General features: G+C 33.7%; 2 protein-coding genes across 2 annotated transcripts; one reads left to right on the top strand and one right to left on the bottom strand.

Annotated features, from left to right (window-relative positions):
* Window positions 1-2,712: 2,712 nt before the first annotated feature.
* LOC116768836 (uncharacterized) lies at window positions 2,713-7,600 on the bottom strand. The gene is made up of 7 exons (XM_032659679.2): window positions 7,475-7,600; window positions 5,901-7,322; window positions 5,672-5,825; window positions 4,839-5,100; window positions 4,635-4,758; window positions 3,925-4,085; window positions 2,713-3,769 (listed from the first exon to the last, which is right to left on the bottom strand). The coding sequence occupies exons 1-7, from the start codon at window positions 7,533-7,535 to the stop codon at window positions 3,548-3,550; spliced, it is 2,406 nt and encodes an 801-aa protein (XP_032515570.2). The 5' UTR covers window positions 7,536-7,600; the 3' UTR covers window positions 2,713-3,547.
* A 326-nt stretch (window positions 7,601-7,926) lies between these two features.
* Window positions 7,927-15,488, top strand: LOC116768695 (transport and Golgi organization protein 1-like). Its single transcript, XM_032659483.2, has 13 exons — window positions 7,927-8,133; window positions 8,281-9,813; window positions 10,349-10,545; window positions 10,789-11,080; window positions 11,464-11,660; window positions 11,966-12,097; window positions 12,429-12,577; window positions 12,775-12,876; window positions 13,284-13,483; window positions 13,809-13,938; window positions 14,132-14,368; window positions 14,594-14,709; window positions 15,085-15,488. The coding sequence occupies exons 1-13, from the start codon at window positions 8,037-8,039 to the stop codon at window positions 15,126-15,128; spliced, it is 3,426 nt and encodes a 1,141-aa protein (XP_032515374.2). The 5' UTR covers window positions 7,927-8,036; the 3' UTR covers window positions 15,129-15,488.
* The last annotated feature ends 21 nt before the right edge of the window (window positions 15,489-15,509 follow it).

The following is a 15,509-nucleotide window of genomic DNA, read 5'->3' as shown; positions in this document are numbered from 1 at the left end:
TTAGTTTACAAAAACGTGCTTTAAAATATCATTTATTTTTTTGGTCTAAATAGCCCAAATGGCACGTCACATTAACTTGTGTATACTCTTCCTTTTGCCGCAAAAGTTTTTTAAACAATAATTCCTTTTGTTTAATAATAGCAGTACAGTTTACGATGACATTAATATAGGGATTGACATATGTAATTTTAAATAATCAGAATTAGTCAAAACGTAAGGAATTTTTAACCTCAACACGTTCATGCAAAAAAAAAGGTAATTAAAAACACACCGTAGAAATCACATCCGACTGTCTGTCTATATTAGAACTTACAGGAAAGAGTTTTTTTTTTAATTCCTAAAGGTCGCTTAACATACTTTAGAGTTATGTCTTAAGTTAATAAAATACATTTAGTTTTATTTATAACACATTTTTCCATTAGTGTTCATCATGTGTTTACGATTCAATGCACCGTCCGCAATCCTTCAACAGTTCCAAATTAATCTTTCGTGTTCTCTTTATCTTTTTAGAACGATAGTTAAAGATCTATTCGTGATAATTGTAATAAGTTTCTAAAACATTATAATATCAATATTATAATGTTTTGGTGCCAATGAGAATTTCATAATAATTTCAGATCAATGTCGTCTTGTATATTTTTAAATATATATTGATTTAAAAACGTCTTAAAAATAAATACTTATATTTTAGGGTGAATCTACATAAAAATTACGTGACAAACATAAAAAACCAATAACGATATCTTAGACATTCGCGAGTAGTCATTTAAAATAAATTTAATATTTTCGGATGTATAACGAGTTTTTTATTAATGAGATCTAAGATCTTCGCAAGTTTTATTCATTTAAATGAAACTAATATTAACACGCTTTTATTAGCTTCACCTGTATGTTTGTACGTATGTTTGTAATCGACTCCTTTGAGCTCGATTTTGCCATACTTTGACAGATCATATTTAATTGAAACTTTGCACACCTGTCAAAGACCGACGACAATGCAATAATTCGATTAAAAAATCCGATTATCCTAATTAGATTCGCCAGGATTAATTAATTCCTTTCCGCATCCTTTGCATGCGAGTAAGAGAGACAGAGCTAGTGTGCGAACTACGTATGCGTGCAGCTCTACAGTTACTCTTTGATCGTACACTCAGTTTGGCACAACCTCGGAGAGACTTGTAAAAAATAATAGTTGCATTTATGCATTTACAGTGCTTTTTATGATATTATCAAAGTAAAGATCATTCTACTCATCTGTCAATTAAATGTTTATAACTATTGACACTATGCACCCCACGCTTTTTTACAATAATGTACATTTATTTTTTATTTACACTATTCTTAATCTAAATTTATTAAATTTTATTTTCTGTTTTTTGGTTGGATTTTTTATAAAAGCGTTTTTTTTTAGTTTTTTTTAAACTATTATTTATTTTTCGGATAAAGTACACGTGATTTATTTTAGTAAAAAACTACATACTCCCGACGTTTCGGCTACTTTTCAGCAACCGTGATTACGAGCAGACGAGATGTGATATCACACAGACGGGATGTGATATTTAAATGAGTTTTTTATTATTTTAAACTAAAGGGTTTGCCAACAAGGGCGGGTAGATTTTGGCGGCCCGTTGCGGCCGTTTTGTCTTGATGACATTTGTCAAACCTTTTGTTTTTTCTGAAGTTACTTATACCAAATCACCATGATAGGTTACATGATTAAACAGCGCGTATAAATGAGTATAAAAATGAGTGTTCGTAAGTGCAAACTTTGCGTATATTGCATCCTTTCTCGGTGAACTTGATGGCCCTTCACAGTCGACTCTTCAACCTTTGGTGGCCAAATGTGAAACGACCGGTTTGATAATCTTTCTGCCCACACCCGTACGATCAAGAAACACAAGATCAGCCGAGAACATTACCGCGGTCCGTCAAAGTGTACTGCAGAACCCAAGACGGTTGATTCCTCGGATTCCATGCACAAGAACTCGGTCTTTGGCAAACTTCAACGTGGCGAATTTTGCAGCAAGACTTAAGGTTATGCCCGTATAAGATTCAGCTGACTCAAGAGCTGAAAGTTCAAGATCACAGACATGTTCGTTGGTTCGCTTACTGGGCTTCAAATCGTTTGGAAGAGGATCCAGATTTTGGTCGAGACGAGACGAAACCTCTTAGCATTCAATGGATTAACCGTGCGGGAGCCGGGTCCATTGCGTTGCAGGGAGAGGAGCTTCAACAGTGCCTGGGACTTGCGACCCAGGTGTAGGTTTCAGCGTAACCCCTATCCGCGCGTTAAACGCTCACCTCCACTGTCCAAGCTCCTTTCCCTACCTAAACCACATTTGTAAAGAACATACTAGGGCTACCTTCGAGTACGTTACAAGAATGAATTGATATGTGTCCTGGACAGGCCCAAGTCCTTTAGTATGTTGCAGAGAGATTTAGCCGTTATACCTCTCGCTCCCACTTCTACCGCGTAGAAATCCAAGACGAACCTAATTCGAGATAAAAATATTCATTTTTATTTCTCATGAGATTTCTCATCTCCTCTGCCCGTGATCACGGTTGCTACAAAGTAACCGAAACGTCGGGACTGTGTAGTTAAAAATAATTATAAACGCGTAGTAAAATCGCAAAGTATTAGTTTTATTTTCAATATATATAGATTTCTAGTTTATCATGTCCATTGCCCCAAATAAAAATACACAATAGTTTGAAATAAAAATACAATATTTATTTGCAAAATTATAAAAAGGTATCAAACTAAGAAGTTCCATAAAAAATCCATAGTGAAATTTTATTTGAAATAGTTAAAATTCAATAAAGCAAATAAACGATACTTGCTTAATTGTTTGACGTCCATGCACGGTATGCTGTAAACTGTTTCAAACCTGTTTATTTCCATTCATAAAAAAAATGAAAAAGTTTTACAGTGATAGTTCAAATGAGCAATAAAATATTGAACATTTTTGGATAAATGTTTAACAAATCTGAATTTTTTTCCGATGCATAGCTCTACTATTATACCGTAATTCAAAAATGCGGACTACATATTTTTTGGAAAAAATATGTTATGGACAATTTGTAATTTTCGTTAAAAATAAAATTGTACATCCAAAAATTACAAGCCGGACTATTTGCAATGGAATTTTAACTTGAAAGAGGATTATACGATTTTATTGAAAAACAAAAATATATGTTTAGTTTTTGAAGGATTTCAAGATAGCCGCTACTTTCCAGACATGTCTGCATTTCTATATTAAGCTTTTAATGGAAAGGCATCTGAGTTCTGATTAATATTCACAAGCTTGTTGTGAGGGTAGCCGAAAAATTCTTATTAATACCCTTTACATTTTAATCAAAACTTCAGATTATAGTACGACGTTAATATGTATGCAAAAAAACAAAATGAATTTATACCTGAAATCAATCGTTAGAATTGCCAAACTCATTTAAAAACCAGACTATTTTTACTATAATACCAATTCCTAAAATATAAATTTTAATGGGCAATATCCATCAGGAAACATTAGAACGAACGGGGTTTATATTACTCTTCAAAAAAGTAATATCTGACATGTTTGGTGCAAGGATCAAAGTATTCGTCGTGAGGTAGATCAAGAGCGGATAGCGCTGAACCGAAATAGTGTCGTGTGAAATGAAGAGCATCGTGTGGTTTTATCAGGAGTAGTGCTTGAAGATAATCTTTAATTACACCCGTCAGTTCGCTTGTTTCAGACACGTACTTAGCACCTTCTGATGACCGCTTGCTCTGTTTAAAGATATATTTGTTTAGATTTTTTGTACACAACTTATATGTCAATTCTCCTTTATTTTAACTGATTATATTGCATAAAAATGAACCTATAAATGCTTAGCACATAGCTCATATCGAATGGTTAGTTTTTATTCGAATCTAACTTTTACCTTGAAGTCCAAATAATCTGATAGGAGCTGCAAGTCACTACGCCATTTTTCTCGTAGTGGTTCGTGAGACTCGATCTCATCCTTTTCTGGGATAACTCGAAGCAATGGATTTATGTGGAAAATGTAAGAACTGTCTGCCCACTCGTGACTCACCATGTACCCTAAATTAGCTCATAATATTATACTATATATATAATATTGCTAGAAACTATAAATACATGTGTGATCTTCAGATATGGGAAGACAATAGAACTAGGCAAATGTAATTTTTTTTCAGTTATTCTGTTTTATACACTCAGTGGCCCAGAACATTTGGCAAATTTTAAAATGGCACTAAAAAGGAATTAAATAGTATATAAACTAATAATGATTAGCGAAGTTAAAACCATTTTAAGAACGATCTTTGTTATATAGAAGTCATAACTTCATTCTTTCCTCTTTTCGTCAAGTAGATTTTGTTAATAATTTTACTGAAACACTGATGTAGATGACGTACCGTAATCTAAACTCAGAACAAATTAAGAAAATGACAAATCTTTTTTTTTTTTGCAAAAAACGACATTTTCAAACCCAGTAAAATTTTTAAAACAAATAATTTTGGCCCAGTTCTTATAAGTTATTTAGCATAAATTAAAAGAGTAACTCAGTCTACGTGTATCTAAATATTTTTTCTATAGTAATGCTCTGTAAAAATCTGACGCCGTACATACCTCGAAATGTGAGAACAGAGAGCGATTGGTTAATAAATCCTGACGGGTCTATAATGTGTCGTTCTACTTTAACAACGAATAAGGGCTTTCCATTTACTATTGCTTGACTGACTCCTTTTGATATCTTTGGCAGAAAGTAATTAGCCCTCATTAATGTGAACCATCCATTCACGCGTACCCAAATTACGACTTTATAATACTTACATATATACTTTCGCAAATAGTCCCATCTAATAGGACTGTTTTTGTTTTTACATGGCCAGCGTATCTGTTTATCGCAAAGTAACGCAGTAGCACAACATTAGCTCCTTCAAGTAAGAAGTTTTGGGCGACATCGAATGAATGGTAGATTCTTTTCACAAAATGTCTATCACCACAAATGCGTGTTACTTTATTATAATAGCCGTCCTCACATATGGCCATATAGCTTCGTTGCTCTTTCGTCAGATCTTTCTTAGTTATGTGTCTGTGATATTAATAATTAATTTTTATATAAGCTCCGAACTACTGGGAGATTCAAAACAATAAAAATATATATATGATTAAATAATTATACTTTCAATACTTTACTACATCTCAATCTCTGAACGACTTTTTGGTTTCCCACCGTTATTCCCTTTTAGCAATTCTTAGATTCAAAAAGTGACTTTTATTGATTGAATCAAATGACATTGCACAAATTTTCATTAACGGCGAATGACTTAACATATTTTTCCTTGGGTAATAAAAGTAAAAACAAAAAATTACAATTACGATAATACGCTACATCGCAGATCATTGTTATTCTAACACAAAACAAATTTTTTAAACCATAAACAAAAAAAACAATATTTAATGAATGAAAAGTAATGCTTGCATTGATCCAATTACTGAAAATATTATGAATTTATCATAATTCAAACTGTTTTATCTGGTAATACTCCCGTAATAAATAACAAATATATGTACAAAAAACCGATGTTTAATCATTTTTAATTAAGCTTACTAAGAAACAACATATATAGAAAAGACTATAGTTGTTGGATAATTTTCCTTACTCGCATCGATTTTCTTCTAACGTATGGAGGCTGCAGTCCAATATACCAACTAGTTTCGAACCAGTTTTAGCTCCTTCTTTTCCACTATGAGACACTATTTGAACAAGAAATTTGTCTTTGTCTTCTCCCAAAGCTTCTACACTGATGCTAATACCTATTACAGATATAAATTTATAAAAGGCAATTCTAAAAAACAAAAAATGCTAATTGATTTTTTTTTTAATATTACCTCCAACAGCACTACAACAATCCAGACTCGGTTTTTTAACTCTTTTTTTGAATGAAGACGCTATTGGCCCATGAATTGCACACACATCTTCTTTCTGGCTTGGTGTATCATGTAAACCTAATATTTTAGTTTTTTCTATCTCCGGTTCCCTACCAGATATTTTATCGTGCCTTTCGTACGCATATCCGAAAAATGTATGTTTTGGATCAACGTCATTACACCACCTATATCCATGTTTTCCAGCTCGCACTTTTTTTAACCTTTTATTATGATCATTCTTTTGAGGGCAGGTGCAGACTAGACCCCCTGCTATTTTCGTCGTATTTTCTTCACAAGTACAAAGGTCTTTATTTTTTTGTACAATATCACAAAGGCAGGGATCAACGCACTCACAAGTAGTGAAACAAATACATTGCTCCGGATTACCACAAGTGCAAACTTGTGGTTTAGGAAAGCAATCACAGTCTTCGGGTGATTTTGAATAACATGTGCATTCTTTCTCTTTGGGGCAACTACACACAGTTTTTGACTCATCGTCCGCACAGATAAGTTCTTCATCTTCATTTGGTACACATATACAAGTAGGTAAAACACCGCAAATACATGGATCTTTCTCACACGTACATTCTTTTCCTTTTACGCAGAGACATACAGGTTCAGGTGGTAATTTCTGGCATGTACAAGGCTCCTTTATTGGCTCTGATTTTACAGTATTTGCCTTTGTTTCTTCTGAAAGGCATTCTTCACCATGTTCTTCATACTTAAATACTTCAAAATCCGTAGGATGAACTGGCTTACCTTCACACACACAGATCGGCTTTGGGTACTTACCAGCTTGGCATATACAAGGTTTATCTATATCAGCACACTTGCAAACAGGCATTGGTTTATGATCTGGATGGCATAAACAAACTTTGCTTGGTTTACATACACATACTAATCGAGGTTTTCCTTCCTCACAAATGCAAATATTTTTAGCGTCACGACAGGTACATTCATGTTTCATTTTAGCACCACATTTACATGGTACTTTTAAAAAACATGGACACTTGCCGCTTTTATCTACCTTACAGGTACATACCTCTGGTTTTTTCAAACCTGTATTAATTTTGGGGAATCCGTCTTCTACAATAAGACTGGCTTTGCTATGACTTGGAGGAATCGGTTTTGAACAATCCGGAAAAAAATAAAAATGAAAGTCTTCTTGCTCTTCAACAACTGATTCCTTTTTTGGGACTTCCTCGAACTTATCAAATAACTTATCGACTACTACGTCTTTACTTTTGTCTGATATTTTACTCTCTGAGGATTCATCACAAGTCCAATCTGAATCTGAATCTGAATCTTGAAGATCCCCCTCGCAATGTCCACAACTTATTACAAGAGTTTCGGCAAAACATAGTTTTTTCTTAATATCATCATCTAAATGGGTGTATGAGATAACAAATAAAATTTTAATGAAATTTTCCGTACACTATTACAATCTAATACTTCAATAACTTGGCCACTACACTAAACTACACATAAGTAAGAATCTAATATTTTTTATAAACAACATCGGTATATTTACTTACCGATTTCAAATTTTAATTGTTTTGTCAAGTCAATTAATGAGATATGGGACTCAGTAGCCATTATAATTGTTTTAACACATCTTCAATTATTTTTTAACTTTTTGTACTATCAATTGAAAAGCTTATATAAACAATTTTAATAGTTTTATTAAAAAGACTTTTGTTTTTTTGCCAGTATTTTTTAAGTGCGACGTATTTTTTTACTTTAAACCTTTCTAATTAAATTTAAAAATGCCTAAAATCAAAAACCTAAGAAATCTGGTTTAATATTATATTAAATAATATATTTGAAGTTGGCCTCTGTAAAAATATATCACGACTTATATACAAATATAAAATTTAGTGTGATATAATTATTAACAACCAGAGATAATATCTTTTTTCTTTTATTCTTGCTTAGTTTTTCTGACTTTATTTTCTTTCGAACTTACTAAATTGCAAGCACTTTGAGTGCGTGTAACCGAACAAACGACCGAACGATTTGACAGATGATGTGGCCTACCGTCTTGAAGTAGTGAATTTTATTAAATTATTTTACTGGAATGTTTATTAAAATGCGAACATGATTGTTTTTGAATGTGTTATATTATTTTCCTTACTATCAACCTGCTACTGTAGGCTACCTGACAAAGTAGTGTGTGTTAATCCAGAATGTAGTGGTGAGTTCTATAACAACGTTTTATTGTGCTAATAATTTATTGTAACTCATAAATAATGTATATTTTACTCTTTCTAATCATGACTATTTGATAAATTTTATGTATAACACAATTAAGTTAAACATTTTTTTTTATTTGAATTTTCAGAACCAATATCTAAAGCGAAAACATTAATCAATTACAACAGTGGTGATCCAGATCTTATGTCTTTTCGAGGGAATTCTGAAGCAATTATTTTCAGAAAATCTGCGGGTGAGAATCGAGACATATGGTATGCTAGTATAAATGGAAAATCTGGTTACGTTGTCTCGAAATTTTTGCGAGAATACAAAATACTGGAAAGAAACCCTGACGTTATTTTACCTATACAAGAAATTCCAATACAAGTCCAGCCAAATAAAGTACAGCAAGCTCACGAAGTAATTGATGGTACCACAATCTTAAACAGTAGTCCAGATGGGACAACTCCTCCTTCACCTCCTTCAGATTCAGATCCTGAGACCACAAAGTCCACTCCTATTAATAATGATAATTTAACAAATGTTTTATCCACTGATGGAATTAATAAAAAAGAAGTTGAATCTAATTTAAAAGATGGCACAAATGAAAATGCTGTAGATGACTCAATTGCAATTAATAATAGTGAAAGTTCTATATCATTGAATCTTTTAAATGAATCTAGTGGTAGTAATCATGTCTTAATAAGTGATGGTAATGGTCAGATGAATGAGACATTAGATGAAAATTCAGAGACAGAAGATCAGGAACAATCGGCAGTTAATGCAGAGGAAACATCATCAGAAAGTGAGGATGACAATCATTCAGAAGAAAATATGGCAGATGAAAGTGACATCCCAGTAGAATCAGCTGAAGTGCCTGAAAAACTAGATATTACTAGTGATATTAATACTAAGGATCCTGTTAATGAAGAAGACTCATTTTCAAATGTGATAAATAATGTTAACTCCCAATTACCATTAGAAAAAATCGTTGCTAACACAACAGAGGATATACAAACTGAAATCCCACCGCAAGTGCCTGAAACTAAAAGTGAAAGTCTAGTTAATGAACAAATTGTAAATGATGAAATACCTATTGATATATCTAATGTTGAAAATATAAATCAAGAACCTGAAACAACAGAAGTTCCGGTATCAACTGAGATTCCGGCTGTCCAAGAACTCACTACACCAGCCAATGAGATTCCAATAACCCAAACAATTCCAGCTACATTTCCAGATGCCTACGAAAACATAAATATGAATAGCCCTCATCAAAGTGAACCAGTTGCTTACGAAACCACTCCTCAGTATATCGAAAACCAGGACACACATATCACTGAAGCAAGTACTGTGAGCGAACCCAACTCAGATGCCACCGATGAAATTTCATCACCTCAAGTAGATATTACCACTGAGACAATACTAGAAGAAATCTTTAGCTCGACTACAGAAACCCCAGTTTCTAGTGAAGATAATACAGAAAGTGTTTTATCCAATATTTACACAACAGTCGCTGACCTATGGCCTCCGACAACAGAGACTCCGCCCCCCATTTACAATCCAGAGTATGTTGAAGATCGTGAAGACAAAAGCTTCTCATTTATAAGTTATTTATTCAATACATATAAAGCTGTTATGGGAGTCCAGGAGGATAGCAATGCTCTTTTCCCAGGAATTGGTAAGATGGATATATACTTATTTTCATCATCTGTAGTACTATTAGTCCAGAAAATGTAAGATTTTGGGTACATTTCATACAATAGTTTATACAAACGTGCCATATAGAATAACACACTTATACAAACTATTGAATGATTGACAAGGACTCTGTAATAATTGAAATTGCTTACAATTTTTCACATCAGTCCTCTATGTGTTGTAGACATTTAATTATTTTTATCCAAAATTTTCACAGAAATAATTCAAATATAAGTACATTTCAAATTACCGTTATCACAAAACTAATGAACAGCATCAGTATTGTTAAGAGACGCGAGTTTCGTCCTACAAAACAATGAATAGCATTTTAAATTCTAAACACGTAATAATAAAAGTTCTGGCTCAATCAGAACAGGATGTGTTTCGTTGATGGATGACAATGTCAATTGCTTGTACCCAATATATGATAAGATAAATTTTAATTGTTATAACGAAATAAATACCAAAAAAAAAAAAATATTACAGACAGTATGTAATTTTCATGATATTTTCAGGTGAAACGTGTTATAAAGATGAATATTGTGACGGAGAGGGCAACAGGCCTAATCGGCTACTAACATTTCTCGTCACCACCGCTGGTTCAGTGTTGCTCTTCACTCTCGGTTACTACTATATAGAGAGCAAGCGACAGGACAGTAGGCTCATTGGAAACATCGATAACCTTCAACGAGAACTGCTTTTCACGAGTAAGGTTCGTAATTGCAAATTATTATAATTGTTCTATTTTTAAATAACATTTAAATATAACTAATATTATCGGATATTTTTTTTTTTCTACTCGTCTGCCCGTGATCACGGTTGCTACAAAGAAATGTCGCTAGTACGCAGTTTAGTTTTATATAAATGAACAAACGAAAATATTAAATATCATTACATAATATCAATGTATTTTTATAAATTTTATGTTATTAAACGATATTCAATGTTCGCCTAGGAGTGTAAGATCCTCAAAGAGGAGCTCGCGTCTACTAAAACGAAGTTGGCAGGTATCGAGGACAGCTCGTTCGGGATGGACGATATGGTTCAGTCATTGAGAGCGGAAATCAATGAACTGAAAGAGAACAACGAGAGATTGAGAAACTCCTTGGATGATAACGAAAAGCTGCTCAGAGTGTCCGAGAACACGGCCGGCGAGCTGCAGAATACGTTGAGTGAAGTGGAGAATACTCTCAGTGAGCTCTTTGCTGAGAGAGCACATTCTGAAGAGCAAATTGCTGAATTGAACGGTGATAATCCCTCTAATATTGTATTGTATGTTTAGTTTGTAAGGTTTTGTGGGTGAAAGGACGTTTGTTATACTGTCACGGAGAAACTACATGAAGATTTTGAAGAATCTATATAATAATGTAGCTAAGATAAGCCTAATAGGCTAAAATTTATCATCGAATTCCACTAAGTTTCCATTGTATCACGACTTATCATTTGTTTTATGTACGACATCACGCAATACAGACTATATATCTTGCTGTCACTTTATTGCCATATTAATTTTTTTATCACACTTTCTAAATTCCGCTCCGAGTCCAACTCCATAGCCAACTCGGTTAAGTCGCGGGCAAAAACTATTATAAAAATACATTAATAATGTTACATTTAACTAATATTGCAGGTAAAATTCAGGCGTTTGAAGAAGAATTAATATCGGTCAGCAGAGAGAGGGACAGCTACCAGTTGAAGTATGTGTCAGCGGAGACGGCTTTGGAGGAACATAGGAAACATAAGAAACAGTTGGATGAAACGAAGATTGATCTGACTGACGCGAACAACACCATCGAGCTGCAGCGACATGAGATTGTGGCTCTTAAAGTATGCTTGTTAGATATATATAGTAACTAAAGAAACTTAAAGTGTCAGATAAGATAGTATATATATATATATATATATATATATATGGTATGATTATGATGTGTGACTTTGATTGAACTGAAATGTCTCAAGGAATCATACTAAATTATATATATCTATATGTATTGAATGAAAATTATTTTTATCATACTTATAATGTTATACCTGTTGCTTATAATGAATATAAGCTTGTATAATGTTTTCTTTATGTATCATGTTTTATAAACATTAAATATAAAGAATGTACTGTATTTCATAATTTTTAGGACGCGATCAAAGAGTTGCAAGGCGGCACGTCCTCGAGTACAGACGCAAATTCATTGATAGACCACACAGAAATAAAGGCGAAGTTGGCCAAGGCTTTGGAAGAGAGGGACGCGTTCATGAGTAAATATGAGGTACATAATAATATCGATTAAATGAAACTAATAGTTTCCGGATAAAAACTACTTTGGCCCGACGTTTCGGTTACTTTGCAGCGACCAGACTCACATCTCGTCTGACCGTGATCCCGATCGCTGCGAAGTAACCGAAAAATCGGGAGTAGGTAGTTTTTAAAATAATAAAATACGCGTAAACTATTAAGTAAGTATACCCGAAAACTATTAGTTTCATTTAATTGAATAGTCGCGAAAGTCTTAGATCTCATTATGTGATTACCAGTTAATTTTTTTAACTAAAATCATAAACATTACAATTTTAATAATTATGTATATATTCCATACATAGACAGAGCACAAAGAAAGATCCCGTCTCTCTGAAGAACTCAGAACAGCTCTGGAGTCGTACAAAGCCAGCAGTCAACAGGCAACGGAGGCCACGACCAGGTTAGAGGTGCTGGGGAAATACTTCCAGGAACGAGAGAGCGAACTCATGAGGTGAGCGAATAGTTTTTATATTAAAAATAATTAATAATTAGTTTGTTTGAGAAACAGATATAATGTTCAATCTTTCACATTACGTTACCTCAAACGAAATTTAATGATGTAGTCTTAAGTTAGACATTAAAGATTGTTTTGAGGTCTTGAATAAAAAAAAATATTTTTTTTATATATATCGATCTTGCGTTTTCCAGAGAACTGAGCACCAAAGAGGCGTTATGGCTCAGTAAGCAAGGAGAGTCCGCCAGCACTGTTGAAAAGATTGAAATATTGCAGCAGGAGGTTCAAAGATACAAGTACGTGTATATATATATATATATATATATATATATATATATATAGGTGGTAATATATCAATTGCAGCCAATTAAGAGTTTAAAATTATATATAATTCTATTTCCAGGTCGAGGGTATTGTTTTAAGTTTTTAAATAACGCTCCTTGTACCCGATTTGAATAAGTTCTGTGAATAAAAGGGATGGAAACTAGTTGATATGTTGTCTATCTGGGAAACGTTCTCCTGAACGTCCCGGGTTCGAATGCTGATAGTGTCCATAACTTTTTTGTCAATATAAAATTAAGTACATATTATTAAAATGTATAAAAAAAATATACAAATACTATTTTCTATGACGTTCCTAACATTAACACATTTATATAATAAATTTATGCTATATATAATATATAAGCTGTTATATATGCAGGGAGAAATGCGACCAGCTGACCCTAGAGCTGGCCGAGGCTGAGTCGTGTCGTCGCACAGTTGTGAGTGAGGTCGAAGGTCGAGCTCATGCCGCGTGGCTGGAGGCGCGCTCCGCCAGGAGGGACCTGGACGCGGCGAGAGACGAAGCCGCCGCGCTCAGGAGAAAACTGGCCGCCTTGCACGACAACGACGCGCAGCGACGTTAGTATATAACACCAATAGACATAGTTTTTTTTGCAAGCCGTACCATGTTTTTTGTAGTTTACAGCCTATGTTATATTTTACGGCCCATACCATGTTTCAGCTGTACTCTGCATGTGCGAAATGGCTATTGACTATTTTACATCTTATACCACGGTGTAAATTTTCCTACACCTCTAATGTTTTTCTTTTGTTTTTTACCTAACAGACCTATATTTTGTTAAATTTGAAATTTCTACCAAGAAATAATCGTTTCGTTATGTGTTTTATGAATATTAATTATTTCTTGTAATATAAATAATGTATCACAATTTGATTGTTACAGCAATAGCATCTCCACTAGAGGCGGATGTAGGGTTGCCAACAGCCCTACCACCACCTCTGGCGTTCCTTCCACCGCTGTTGCCACCCTTGCCGCGTCCACCACCCCTAGGACGATTGCCAACACCACCTAGGTAATGTATAAAATATTAAGTTTTTTATGTTATAACCGAAATTATAAATAATAGTTTGAGTTTACACCTTTGGTTTTCTGCTTTTTTTTTTAATGAATTCTAGTATATACTTTTTTGTAAACAAGACTTATGTCATCATTTTTTTTTTTGAACTATTTTTTCCTTACTAAATGCGAACATGCTGTATTTGTAGATTCAGTGAGCGTCGTTACTCGCCGGACAGTCGTTATTCGCCAGGGAGTTACTATCCACCGGAAAGACGTTACTCGCCGGAACGGCGTTACTCACCGGAGAGACGTTACTCGCCGGAGAGTCGATACTCGCCGGAGACCGTCCGCTACTCGCCGGAGAGTCGTTACTCGCCGGAAAGTCGCTATTCACCACCGAGAAGATCGCCGTACTCGCCACGAAGACGACGTTCAATTGATAGGTACCAATCATATATTTTTTTATGTAATGTATTAGAGTGATTTTAAATATATGGTCACTTACCTTAACAATTTTTCAAAATCCAAAAAATATATATTGGCAATAAGGTTTTTAAAAGAGTATATAGAGAATTATTGCCAGTATATTCTGAGTAAGCGATTAATGCAAGATAATATCGCATATATAAGATAATATTTATTTAATATAATATATATAAATGTTTTAGGTACAACGGCCGCGGCTCTCGCACTAGAAATGGTCCGGTCGATACAGAGACGGAATATCACTCGGACAGTCCCACGAGACGACCTCCGAGACGGCGGTACTCAAGACGTACCTCTGGTAAGTTATAACTAACATTCTCATTAACAAATATATTATCATCTGGTACCAAATTTCTCGTTAGTTCGAAATTTAAATCCTGTTTGTGTCAATTTTTTTTAATCTGTTGTTATTTTCTATTTGAATTATAATTCAAATGTCACGTTAGTGTTGCCATATGAAAGAATTATATTTATCTTACGTGAGGTGATATGTCGGTTGAAGTTTTATTTGTAGAGGAAGATTGAAAATCTGTGTAATCTAAACTATACTAGAACTAGTTAGGACATAACTGCTTTTCATAAGATCCGATATTAGATCATATACTAGTTATATATAATGCTTATATTTCTTTAAATTTTTCTTAAAAATCTTCCTTGAATATTTTTGTTGCAGGTCCAAGCTCTGGTTCAGGGTGTTCTTCCGAATCGGAAAAATGATTTGTGTTCTAGTATTTATTTTATTTCGGTTGTAGAAATATGACGAACTGAGCCAAATTATTCATCGGTGGTTATGGAAACTTAATGTAAGATATTAATCGTCTCCACTGGGAATTTTTAATTAATTTATTAGTCAATAATATAGAGTAAAATATATTTGGCTCTCAAATGGAATGGTAGTAAAAATCACAAAAATTTACTAGCTCCTCTTTGCTTTTTGCTTCCAACTATTATCTTCCTGAAAAATATATATTAATCAGTCCGAGATAAATATAATACAATGTTCCCGATAACCAATTTTATTCGACTGTGTAGATTATGTAAATACTTGTGTCATTTGAATTAAACATTCATTCTAGATGTTTCTATATTTATTTACTT

The sequence above is a fragment of the Danaus plexippus genome, chromosome 4 (genome assembly GCF_018135715.1).
Source record: "Danaus plexippus chromosome 4, MEX_DaPlex, whole genome shotgun sequence".
Classification (NCBI taxonomy): domain Eukaryota; kingdom Metazoa; phylum Arthropoda; class Insecta; order Lepidoptera; family Nymphalidae; genus Danaus; species Danaus plexippus.
Note: the sequence above shows the minus strand (reverse complement) of the source record. Positions and strands in the feature narration are given on the sequence as shown.

Excerpts from the sequence above, each read along its gene's own strand:
- LOC116768836 (XM_032659679.2), bottom strand. The coding sequence starts at position 7,535 with ATGGCTACTGAGTCCCATATCTCATTAATTGACTTGACAAAACAATTA. Across the intron at positions 4,759-4,838 it reads CTATTTGCGAAAGTATATAT|ATATCAAAAGGAGTCAGTCA; the intron begins GTAAGTATTATA and ends TTTCTGCCAAAG. Across the intron at positions 3,770-3,924 it reads CAGATTATTTGGACTTCAAG|AGCAAGCGGTCATCAGAAGG; the intron begins GTAAAAGTTAGA and ends ATCTTTAAACAG.
- LOC116768695 (XM_032659483.2), top strand. The coding sequence starts at position 8,037 with ATGATTGTTTTTGAATGTGTTATATTATTTTCCTTACTATCAACCTGC. Across the intron at positions 13,484-13,808 it reads CGACAACGACGCGCAGCGAC|CAATAGCATCTCCACTAGAG; the intron begins GTTAGTATATAA and ends TGATTGTTACAG. Across the intron at positions 14,710-15,084 it reads GTACTCAAGACGTACCTCTG|GTCCAAGCTCTGGTTCAGGG; the intron begins GTAAGTTATAAC and ends TTTTTGTTGCAG.